This window comes from Pteropus alecto, unplaced genomic scaffold, assembly GCF_000325575.1.
Source record: "Pteropus alecto unplaced genomic scaffold, ASM32557v1 scaffold25, whole genome shotgun sequence".
In the NCBI taxonomy this organism is placed as follows: Eukaryota; Metazoa; Chordata; class Mammalia; order Chiroptera; family Pteropodidae; genus Pteropus; species Pteropus alecto.
Genome location: NW_006441955.1, coordinates 4,523,907 through 4,536,742, shown reverse-complemented (window position 1 = coordinate 4,536,742; position 12,836 = coordinate 4,523,907). Strand labels below are relative to the sequence as shown.

Genomic DNA, 12,836 nt, shown 5'->3' with positions numbered 1-12,836 from the left:
TATTTTTAGTTGCCTGCATTTTTATCTCCAGCAACTAGTTCAGTAGTACCTGCCACACAGTAGATGTTCAGTAAATATTTGTTGAAGGAACATATCTTATTTAAACTTTGTAAGAATCCTATGAGCTGTATACTAGTAACTACATTTTATAGATGTAGAAATAGAATCAGGGAAGTTTAGATAACTTCCTCAAGGTTGTACAACTTTGTAAATGGCAGAATTTGGATTCTAGCCAAGATATTTCTGCCGTAGAAGTGATTGTTCTTAACCATTAGTACTTTATTACCAATATAGTTGGCTTTGCAGGAAATTTAAGCAGTATATATGATGAAGTTCGCAGATAATAAGGAGTTTGATTTAGCATTTTATTAGCACTTTCATCAGTAAAATCTTGGACGTAGCATCCTAGAGTTGAAACGTTCAGATTGTTAACTACCTTGTTTTATTTGAAAATAAGGGGAAACTTCTGGAAAGGTGAATTGACTACCCAAAGTTGTAGAATATGTTAAGTCATAGAGCCTCACCTAGATCGAGTTCCCCACTTCAATCTTATAACACGATTCATAAAATTTTTGTTGCTTCCTTACTTTCAATTCTGTAAGCTTGAGTTTCCAGATAATAAAGCAGAAACTGAATTTCATTTTATTAACAGTGTTTCTTTAAAACTGACAGAGTATCAGCTTGCAAGACCTTCTGATGCAAACAGGAAGGAAATGTTGTTTGGAAGCCTCGCTAGACCTGGACATCCTATGGGGAAATTTTTTTGGGGTAAGATACTAAATACTTCATCTTATTTTGTATCTTCTAGTTAAGGAAGATCGAGACTATGAATAGATGATAAAGAATGAAATATTATAAAGGTAGGGTAGCTAGGTACCTTTTACCTATAGGGTAGGTAGGTAGCTTTTCAAATATAAAGTAGTTAAGCATGCCTATATTTGGTTCTTTGACATTGAATATGCATTTGTGAATGGTTTCTGGGTTTCATACTCTACTAACACTACATGAATTATCTCATTCGATCATCATAACAGTGTTATGAGCTGGGTACCATTATTATCTCCATTTAAAGTTAAATAAGCTAAGGGAAGTTTATTTAATTTATTTAAATTACATACTGGTGGATGTGGGATTTGAACCTCTATTTATCTGATTATAAAGTCTATGCTCTACCCCAACTTGACATTTCCATTTATCAACAGAGATTCAGCAATGATTTCTCTAATATTTTTTGAGCTGTGACCTAATTTTGTTTAACTGATAAGCTGTTTAAATGGTATCTGTTTTTCATAATGGCCTTTTCTTAGTGTCAGAATCAGTTATAGCCTCGTATTAATCCTCTGGACCAAAGAGTAGAATGTGGGAAGAATTGATTTAAATGGTAGTTCATTCAAAGGTGGTTTTGCTTCCCCATATACATTATACAATTATATACGTTATATGGCATCCTTGCTTTATGTGATTTATTTTCAAGAATTATGTAGAATATTATTAAAATAATTCAATGATAAAATCTGAATTTGATAGTAGACTGATTAGTAAGAAAGGAAACTTAAGGCAATTACTGTTGCTAAGCTTTTACCAACCGTAAATTAATTTCTTATGTGTTAAAATATACTTCAGAATTGTTTCTTGGGAATTTGTGTCTTATATTGATATTACTATTATTACACACTGATTCAATGTCCTTGGGTCACTTTGGTTTTTTTCATTAATTATGTATTAATATATCGTTATATTAATAACGATATGCATCGTTGGTATAGAGGTTTTTAACAAAGTAAACTTTGGTATTTCTATAATTGTTTTCATCTTTTTACAGGAAATGCTGAGACTCTCAAACATGAGCCAAAAAAGAATAATATTGACACACATGCTAGACTGAGAGAATTCTGGATGCGTTACTATTCTGCTCACTACATGACTTTAGTGGTTCAATCCAAAGGTAATATTACCTACTATGGCCCTTAGAATTACTCTGAAGTAGTGCTTTTTTAATTACGTTAGTGCTTGTTCCTAATATGAACTAAAAGAAATCAGAATTTGGAGAGATCACAAAACAAGTGGCAAATCTCAGGGAAGCACAAAATACATCTGATTCTCAGGCAAATGTTTTTCGTCTTAGAGACATAGGTCTTATCTCTAAGCGAGTCTTAGAGTATACTAATGTATAAATTGGTATACATTAGTCATAAATTGGTCTTTTAAGCCACATTCAGCTGCTTCCTCTATTATCTCTCATTTTGCATTTAATCTGTATTGATTATAAACTCTTATGGGGAAGGCATCCATCTTTTTGTCTTTATTATAGGGTCCAGTTAAATGGCATGATTAATTGAATTCCATCATGGTGATGCTAGTACAAGTATCTTAAATGTAAAATACTGATCAATACCTCTACTCTTTCTTTTAGCATTATCTTCAGTAACTTGTGTTAACTTTTTCTCATTAAAGAAACCGTGGTAGCTTTCTTTTGTTTTCTTTACATTTCAATCAGTTTAGGCCAATTTTCAAAGTCAGTCGGTTGCTAAAATAGTTCTTTTGACATACCTTATAGTTTGCACACTTTAAAAAAAAGATTAATCCTCTCACCCTAATATGATTTTCCTATTTATAAATTTTTTTTCTTTCATTATCAAAATTAAGATAAGAGCTGATTAAAATTAGTCCACTAAAGTTGACTTGACTATAAAGTTATAGATACGGTATGATAGATTGTTCAAATTACAAATGGGTGTTTGGATTCCTTTTTACACATTTGTTAAAATAGGCAATTTCATATTCCATATATAATATTAATTTATAATTTTAATTAATTATTGTTTCCAAAGCTGTCATGAACATGCATTTTTCTTTAACTAGGTATTGTTTCTTTTGCATTCTCTTCTTTGGTGATGATAAATATAAGAATACATTAATGATTGTTGCAGATTTCTAAAATAAGCCACAGGTATTTGAAAAGAACCAGGTACAATCTAGATTCAATTGATTTTGGAGCTTTAGCATTTATTATACCATTTAAGAGTTACATTTTCTATAAATAGTATAGAATAAATAGTTTGCATCTTGTGTTTTATATCCTGGGGCATCTCTTGAGAATTAGTGAAACTCATATGTCTGGTGGAACTAACAAATATTATCCAGTGATGGTAATTAGTCACTAGGATGAAGCTAAAAGGTTTCCTTTAGATCTGTTTTAGTAGAAATTTCAAAAGAATTTCTTATGAAACATAATTAAAAGAAGATAGAAATCATATATATATACATATATGTATATATGTCCTAAGAGGACTTATGGATTAAAACCTCAGCAAGTATAAATTAGTGTAAATTAAATGAAGTATAAAAGTACTCATGAGATACCTAGAAGGGTTAGTGTAGTGTGGATTAATTGGGAGAAACCTTTCTAGATGCCGGTATATTCTTATCTCTTGGCCCTTCACACTAGCCTAATGATAAACAAAGTCTTTTTTTTAAACTTATGTGCATTTTCTAACTTTACTATGGAGAGAGAAAGGAGTCTTAACAAAATTATATGTGTCTTAAAATTTTCTTAACTATTGTTATATTTTGTAACTGGTTGAGGAGTGGCAGGTAATGCCCAAATTAAAGTATCCTGTTGTTTTATAGCTAAATATCTGAAAAATCTAATTGCATTTCTGCCTTGAATAACAACAGTGCATTTTCCTGTCTCCTCACTGCCCTCCCCCCCAGAAACATTGGATACTTTGGAAAAGTGGGTGACTGAAATCTTCTCTCAGATACCAAACAAGTAAGACATTTATTTTTATAAATCATCCAGCTTTAGAGATAAAGAGGCCATATCTTCTGGTTTGCGCCCCAGAGGTTTCTTTTCTTTTGGTTTGTTTTTTAAGTAGGTGATTAAGACCTGAAGTGGTTTAGCAAGATTGCACAGCTTTTGAGTGGGAAAACTTAAGATGAGAACCCAAGTTTTCATAGTTTCTGTTCAAAATTTATAGATCTGTAAACTTATAATAAGCAGTAGTAATTCTGAATTTGTGCCTTTTTTTACATTTATTGAGAGCTCTTCTCTTACCGTGGAGAGTGTTTGAAACTGTGATATGAAAGCAAATATTGTATTGAGAGGCAGAATATATATAAATATATATACTTGTATCCCCTGCCTGAGAACAAATTGTGTTCTGAAAGTTTGTTTTTAAGTCAGTTGTTTGAAATTTGGAATATTTTTCCCCATAAAAGAAGTAATCTTGTAGAGGATGATTGACTTCTCATACTGTCTAAAAAGTCTATTTCATCTAGTTGAACCAAATTGTCTTTTATTAGGAATTGTATATAGGGCTTCAGTTTAGAAAGCATTTTTTGTGCACCTCAAATTCATCAAAAATAATACAAATATTTAAAATATACTTTATTGTTAGATTTTCGTTACAAAGAATACAAAAACTTTAATTCTGAAGCAATTAAGTCTTTCTTCCCACTCTTAGCAGTTTGCATTTTTATAAAATAAATGAAATCAGAATCAATTTTTTTCTTGCATCAGGTGAGTAAGCTAGATGTTTTCTATTCATTCCAAGACATAATTTGTTTTAAATTGATGAAAGAAAAATTAGCTTTAAAAATGTTAGAATAATTTGTAATAATAGCCAATTATTTATTATTATTTTGGCTTTATGTTAATTTCCATTGATAATTAGCAGTACTTTTTATGAATGGAAAGATAATGAAAGTCATGCCAAAGTTGCAGGTTTGTTTTATTTGTTTATTTTTGTTTGTTTGTTTTGATAAGAAATGAGTATGAGCTATGGAAGTGTCAAATGGCATATTGAAACTTGTTTCACTGTGAAACTTTGCTAATAAAATCAGATGTATACTGAATAGAGGGATTCATTAGGTCCTGTCAATCCCTGATTAGCGTTTTAAAAAATTCTCTTAAAATTCACTAGTAACTTTGATCCCTTAATCAGACAGGTTAAAAAGTCTTCTAAGCGTTTAATATTAATTCATATTGACCATGTTTTAGAAAACCTATTAGTTACAATATCTTCAACCAGATGGGAAGCCTCTAGCAGGAGAGTCCAAGTCTTTTAAATACCATAGCTCCTAATATAGTGCTTTATACCTACTAATCACTCCATATGTATTTGTTGAGTTAAAAAAATTATCTCTAATGTAAGTTTTCTTCCTCACAAATGGCTTTGGATAGGAGGAGAACCGAAATTGAATGTGTCAATTGAAAGAGACAGTAAATATTGGGAGGGGAGTTCCCTTTAATGTGTTGTTTTATTTCTCTTGTGAGTTTTAAAGATATTTGACTCATTGGGACTGAGGTTAAGAACAGGTTGTGTACTTCAGGATTTTGTGGCTTTGTTGCCATCTATTCACTAATGCCTAGAATGCTTTTCAGCCAGGAGTATGTAGAATAGATTATAAATACCTATCAGTTAGGCATCCCTAAAGGTACTGCTTATAAAGGCTTTTGCCAATTAAATTTTAATGTATTTGTTTTATTTTCAGTGGGTTACCCAAACCAAACTTTGGCCATTTAACGGATCCATTTGACACACCAGCATTTAACAAACTTTATAGAGGTTCGTGAACCAAAGGTTTAAAACTGTTTGAAATAACTTTAGCTCATTCTCTAAAACTTAATTGAGGCTGCCAATTTTCTTTGAAACTGAGAACACAACAGAAAGTACAGCTGGGTTGGAAAGGGAGTAGACGGACAGTGGAGATCCAGCTAGCCACTAACTAGCAGCAGATTGATTGGTCTGCTGCTACTTGAGTCTGTTTCATGCTTTCTCTCTGTTTTCCCCTTGTTCCTGTTAGTACTTTATTTTTGTTTGTTTCTTTCCTATTACATTTTGTCTATATTTTGCTCTTTTTTAAAAAAAATAGAAAAATAGAGGAGGGGAAAACACTTTGGAAATTGTTTCCTTTTTAATATAAAAACCATTTTTATTAAGAAAAATTTTGAAGTGTAAAGCAACGGGGTGGGGACACATCACCCCTAAATCTTACCATCTAGAGAGTCATTTTGGCAAATTTCCTTTTGAGTTTCTAGAGGTATATTTCTTAATGTAGTTGAGATTATAAAGTATATATACTTCTTCTATCTCTTACTTTTTCATTTAATATTACATTTGCAATAACTTCCCAGCGAATCATCACATGGTTATACTATAATTTACTTAGCAATTTGCCCATAATGAATATTGCAGAAACATCCTTAATTTACCACTTCTCTTTCTTTGGTAGATTTTCTTCTTTCTCCTAATTGCCTGAATATTCACTTCACCTCCTTCTCTTTCTCCCCTTTCACTCCATTTCCATTCTCTTTCCTCTTCCCTTCCTCTGATAAATAACTGTTTTCTCACACCCTTTATCTGCTGCTGGCTCCATTCTGTCTAAGCTGACTCTTCCCAGAGATAGCTTATTTTCGGTTGTATTATTTCTGGCTTTAGATATTCTCTTCATAGAATTATAAAATAATAGCGCTAGGAAGAATCTTAGCAACTTAAGCCTAATCCAGTCACCGTACCATAAGAAAATAGATTCAGAAAGATTTAAATGCAAGTGATTTTCTTAAGGTCATATAAACACAGATAGCAAGATAGAGGTAGGGCTGGATTTCAGCCATGGGTCTCCTGACTCCTAGCCTTGTAATCCTATCTTGAAAGAAGGGATCCATCCTTAAGAGCATGTAATATTCTGATAGTTCTTTTATCCATGCTTTCTCTACCTGTGAAACCAAATTGAAAAGAAATTCACAAAAACTGTGCTATTCAAATGGGAAAATTGGCAACTTGAAATAATAATTGCATTGTATTTAACTTTCCCTTATTTATTGGAGGATAAAATATATTGAATTTAAAAATTCATGTAATGTAGTAAAAGTTATAGAGAAACTCTTATATCTATTCTTCTGAAAAATATTTTTTAGTTGTTCCAATCAGAAAAATTCATGCTCTGACCATCACATGGGCACTTCCCCCTCAACAGCAACATTACAGGTAAGAGTTCAAGGGCTAATTTATTCCATTAGTTACTGAGTGAGAGTCATATTTTTAGAGCATATTAAATGGTTTAAATTTGGGGGTTCTGGATTTATCAAACAGGTAATATGGTAAACTGAGACTTCACTATTCTTGGATTTTTCAAGCCTTGTTTTATATTTTAATGTCTTCTTAGGTATAAAAACTGAAGGTTTCTTATAGTCACCTTTCCCGAGTCTTTGAAATTAAGTATCTTAGTGTGAATATTAACTTCTGTGGTTATTTTCTTTAGTACTTTGAGTACAAAATATATTTGCTTATGATTTATTTGCCAGTGGTGAACATTTAGTTCGATCTTGTCAAAAGTAAAGTTAAATAATTTTGAGTTTGGAATATGACTACACCATAAATTTCAAGGACTTACTCCTTTGAGTTGGGAATGAGGTAGGGCAAATTTATTCAAATTAGGAAAATATTTCAGCTTGTTTGTATAGTTTTCTTATTTGAGCAATATACCATGAGCCAAGACATTCTTTAAAGATAACGATCAGTCAGTGCCTGCAAATGCTTTTCTAATTAGAAACAAACGCAAATAAGCTGATAAAAATTTAACCTATTTTTCAAAACCCTTACAAACAAAACAAAACCATGAGGACACACACACATGCAGAAGGAAAGCTTAAGCTCAGTAAAAAATGCTTTTTAAAAAAAGTGTATGTTTCAAATATTCAAACAATCAAGTCCCATAAAGTTAACAAGAACAGAATGCCTACTGTGAGAAAGGAGAGAACATGTATTGTCTACTTACTTTTGGAGCAAGGATAATATGTGAAAAAGTAATATACATCAATTGTTTAGTTATGTTACAGTGTCCCCAAAAGTGTTAAAATGCATATTTAAAAGTTTATTTTGTTACAAATTTTTATTTAAAAGATAAAAAATTTTAATTTTTATGAAAATAATATATCAGTAAAATACTAAAATATGACAAAAGAAGAAGTACAAATTGGCAGTTATAAAATATTCACAGAAATGTAAAGTAAAGCATAGGGAATACAGTCAATAATATTGTAGTAACTATATGTGGTGTCGGGAGTACTAGACTTATGGGAGGATCACTTCATAAGTTATATAAATGTCTAACCACTATGCTGTACACCTGAAACTAATATAATATTGAAAAAATAAAATAGGACAAGAGGGTATTAAGTAAAAAGTAAAGCTCTGCTTCTTTTTCTTTGTCTCTGTCCTCAAACATATGTCCAATGTTAATAGTTTTATATCCTTCAGACATTAAAATAATGAATATAAAAGATACATCTTATTTATGGAAATGGAATTATATATACCTTCCCTTTTTTGACTTTTCCTATTTTGTTAATTAACAAACCCTCTGATTGGTTACTAAGGTAATTTATTGTAGAAATCTTGAAAATTACTGAAAAATAGAAAAAAATTCATCCATAATAGTTTTCCAAAGACCGTTAACATTTCTCTATGTTTTCAACCAGTTATTTTTTTTTATGGACTGTTTGTTTTATTTTTATTTATTTATTTATTTTGGACTATTTGTTTTAAAGCGATATTCGCCATGAGTCACTTTGCATCCCCAAATATGTGAATTCCCAGTAAATTAGCTTTTTTGGGGAGCCATTTTTTTTTTTTTACAAAGAAGCAAATGTTTATCCCTCCAGAGCTGTCAGATACAGTACAGTTAGCTTTGTTCAGATGCAAATGTTGTGTATTCAGCTGGGTTCCTTCTGTAACTGCTTTGCTCTTCTTCATCAGTCTTACTATAGATCTAATTCAAATTCATATTTTAAACAATGTTGTGTAGGCTTTGAGGATTGCTTAACGTAATTAAAACCATAATATTATATCTTGATTTTAAGAGTTTACTGAATATAATCCTGTGAACTAATTTTAAAATTTAAGAATGTTTAGATTTCCTAACTCAATTTTTCTATATATTTTTGTTTTGGTAGGAATACATTTCTGAAATTATAGTAGAAGCCAGTGGGAAAAGACAATTTGAATAACATATATACAACTACTCAGACTATTAAAGTATCTTATTATATAATAAAGCATTTTACACCTGTTATGCATTTTCATGAAAACTCTATGAGTAAGTAGTTAGGTAAGTGAAGAGAAAAAGAAAAATATAGAGAGACCAAGCTTCTTGGTCTAGATCATGCATTTACTTAAAGGAAAAACTAAAACTACATGCTAGATTTTCTGACCATTAAAACAGCACATTTCAGTTTACCACAGAACCTAATGGAATACTGAATGCTTTTACAGATACAGAGTGACTCATATTGCATTAGGTTCTAAAATGGTAAAGAATCTATATTAATTCCATTTTGAGTGAAACTAAAATGAAAGATTTTACCATGACAAGAAGTTAAGTTTGGTGTCCAGGATAAAAAGTAGTAGTTTTAAATTTTGGAATAATTGTACTCATTTAGTGATTTCAGATGAAGAAGTTAAATTTTACCATGTTTTCTGTTTTTATCTTGCTACTATCAAATTAATTATAATTTCATATTTTATGGAATTTATTTGAAAATAAGTTTATAATTATATTCTCAAATATAGTCTTAGACACATGATTTTCTGGTGTATTAATACCTTACTTTCAAAAATTTCTGACCTTAACATTTTTTTAAAAGGGTGAAGCCTCTTCATTATATCTCTTGGCTGGTTGGACATGAAGGCAAAGGCAGCATTCTTTCTTACCTTAGAAAAAAGCAAGTATTAATAAAATGTAGCAATCTCCGAAAAATAATAGACAATAAGTGTTATATAACCCATTGTTTTCTTTTTTTGCTTTATCTGCCAGGAAGCCTAGAATCAAATCAAATACTTAATTATAGTCACTTTAATAACCTAGATTATTTTAATGGCTGTATTATATCTGTGTATTTCCGTGGAAGCCCCCTTTTAGCCCATGTTGGAAGTAGTTGTAAAAAATCATAAACTAATAGATTCTAGAATTACTTAAAATGTTAGCTCTAATAAAGAATTTAGATTTAAATCGTAAGGAAGTCAGTTATTTAAATGCTGTGGACTCCAAATTTCCTCAACCTAAAAGGTGTACTTTAATGAGAAGTTCATTGGGCAGATAAATCATAATAAATATGTGAGACTGTGAACAGTATATGTAGCCATGTTAGCAGAATGTTTCCTCATGTGTTTAGGCACTTGTTTAAATTGTCTGGCTAGATAATAGAAATGTTTACCTTTAGAATGAGGAACAATACATTAAAGTAATTCCTTGTTTGATTTTTCTGTACACTAAATCAAACATGGAAAGGTAGATGAGAAATTTAAATAAGTACTTGAAAACCTTACTGTGTACTAGAACATTTGAAGAAACCTGAAAGGGCAGGATTATTATAAAATAATAATGGTAGGTATATAAATGCCTTATACAATAAATGTGAAATGCTTTGAGATATGTGTAATCTTTCTACCTTGCTGAATTTTATTAGAATTTCAAACTATTCTGGCTTCCCTCCCTCCGTATTTTAGGATTTTAATATTGTGCTGTTCTCTTCAACAAAAATTACTATGGCTTCATAAAACTGTTAATGTTTTACTGTTTTGTAACATATATTAATGTTTCTATTAAACAAATAAATATGGCTATTATTTTCTTCTAGTGATTCCTGAATGCATTACAGTTCTGTGGGAGGCTTTGTGCTTTTAAGATTTGTACTTTTACTATAGGAAAGCATGTGTGCATCAAAGGTTGAACTTCCCCAAATTTACATAGAAAGCCTATGTATTTTGTTTATTTGATGTATATGTAGACTATTAGTCCCCAGATATTGATTGGATTAATTTTTCCCTAACTATAGGTGCTGGGCTCTTGCACTATTTGGTGGAAATGGTGAGACAGGATTTGAACAAAATTCTACCTACTCAGTGTTCAGCATTTCTATTACATTGACTGATGAGGGTTATAAACATTTCTATGAGGTAAATAATTAATATGGAGGGTTTTTAAAATATAGGTATCACTTTGTGTAAAAGTATAATCAGCTGTTTTGTTTTAGGTGGCTCATACTGTCTTCCAGTATTTAAAAATGCTGCAGAAGCTAGGCCCAGAAAAAAGGTAATACATGCTTTTGTTAGAATTAGGCCAGGAGTCAATCCTAGTATGTTTTAGCTTTTAGGCTGCCAGTAGACATGCTTTAGTCCTGCTTTGATTGTTTTTTGGGCATTTCCTGCTTAATTGCCTTTACTAGCTCCATATTCTTATTCCTCTTCATGTGACTGTACATTAAGGGTTTATGTTTATGTGACCAGTCTATTTATTTTTATGCTTCTCTTTTGCTGATGATTTTAATGAGAAATTTAAATACGTCTTCTAATTATAATTTTCTTCACAGAATTTTTGAAGAAATCCAGAAAATTGAGGATAACGAGTTTCATTACCAAGAACAGGTACTGGAAGTCAAATTCTTTTAGAATGTTTTCTTTTCTTTTTGAGATTAGTACGGACATTGTTCCTCTTTTTGGAAATATCACTGGAGTTTTAATTCTGTCACTCTGTCATGTGAGTCTCAAGATAGCCTTGAGTTTATCTGCAAATTAACTCTCGTGTTTTTGAGTATTTATACTGAAGTAACAGTGAGAGGGTTAGGCAGATTGACACAGATCGTATTATGTGATGATCATTTTCATACGTAGTCATCCATCTGTCTATCCCATTGATAAATATACATGGAGAACATCATGCTATGGTACTTGATATTTTGAGAATTCAAATATTGTGAAGACATTCTGCAAGATAATCTTTAATAATTACCATATGTAATGTTAGAAACTGTGTGCTTTGGGATTTCAGGGCAAGGAAAGCATTTGCCTTGATTGGAATAGAATCAGGGAAGGCTTCATGGATGTGGTAAATTTGAATTGAGTTCAACATTAAAAAATGGATAAGGTGTGGATACATCCTAAGAAGTGGGAAGCCCAAAAGTAGAGAACTCTGGGATACTGTGAAAAAGAAAATGATCCTACATTTGTCTGTAGCATAGTGTATCTGAGAGGGAGGTATTATTTAAGGCTGAAAGTTGAGGAGTTTAGAGTGGGGTTTTTTTAAACTCTTTTGTGCCTTTGGATCCCTTTGGAAATCTGTCGAATCATCTGGATCCCTCTTCAGAATAATATTTTAGCCCTCTAACTTTTTAAACTCTCAGAAAAATTGCCATAGTAATACAGTGATCACTGGTATATCCCTTATCTGGATTCATCAGTTATTAATATTTTGCCATATTTTATTCTCTTTTTATGTCTGTGCATATGTGATTTTTTTCTGAAAATATTTGAGATTTAATTATAAATATCATACTTCATCCCTAAATTTTTTAGCTATATCTGCTACAAACGTATTCTCTTGCACTATCTCACTAAAATTATCACACTCAAGAAATTTAACATTGAAACTATACCATTATTTATTACACAGTTAATAGAATAGTGTTTTTAAGTACATAAAATACAGTAGTTTGTGAAGGAATATTGAAATAAAGTACTTAAAATAGTAAAAAATAATGTATTAATATATTAAATGATAAGGTCTAATGGTAGTTCTAGTAATTATTATAATTTTTAAGTAGCCGTGAGTGTGATATTTTGAGATATCTGCAACAACTATCTTGCATTTTCTTTTGGTTATAATCATAGATGTTGCCATATTCATAATCAAATAAAAATGCTAAATTAGAGATTAGTGAAAATAAATATGTAATTTCTTCCCAACCAAATTCTTGCACTACCACCCCTTTCTGAATTTGTCCACTGATATTTTGTGGGAGGTGCCTATGGACCCTAGTTTAGGAGCCCCTGATT

The 12,836-nt window shown here is 31.0% G+C and overlaps 1 protein-coding gene across 5 annotated transcripts in view; it reads left to right on the top strand.

The window, feature by feature from the left end:
* The window catches only part of NRDC (nardilysin convertase), a 69,450-nt gene that overhangs the window by 37,250 nt on the left and 19,364 nt on the right, over nt 1-12,836 (top strand). For all 5 annotated transcript variants that reach the window (XM_006919190.3, XM_015595114.2, XM_006919189.3 and 2 more), the window contains 9 exons: nt 673-768; nt 1,823-1,945; nt 3,715-3,772; nt 5,497-5,570; nt 6,923-6,992; nt 9,650-9,727; nt 10,841-10,961; nt 11,039-11,097; nt 11,375-11,429. In XM_006919190.3, the coding sequence (XP_006919252.1) occupies nt 673-768; nt 1,823-1,945; nt 3,715-3,772; nt 5,497-5,570; nt 6,923-6,992; nt 9,650-9,727; nt 10,841-10,961; nt 11,039-11,097; nt 11,375-11,429 (734 nt within the window). The remainder of the gene's footprint in view (nt 1-672; nt 769-1,822; nt 1,946-3,714; nt 3,773-5,496; nt 5,571-6,922; nt 6,993-9,649; nt 9,728-10,840; nt 10,962-11,038; nt 11,098-11,374; nt 11,430-12,836) is intronic.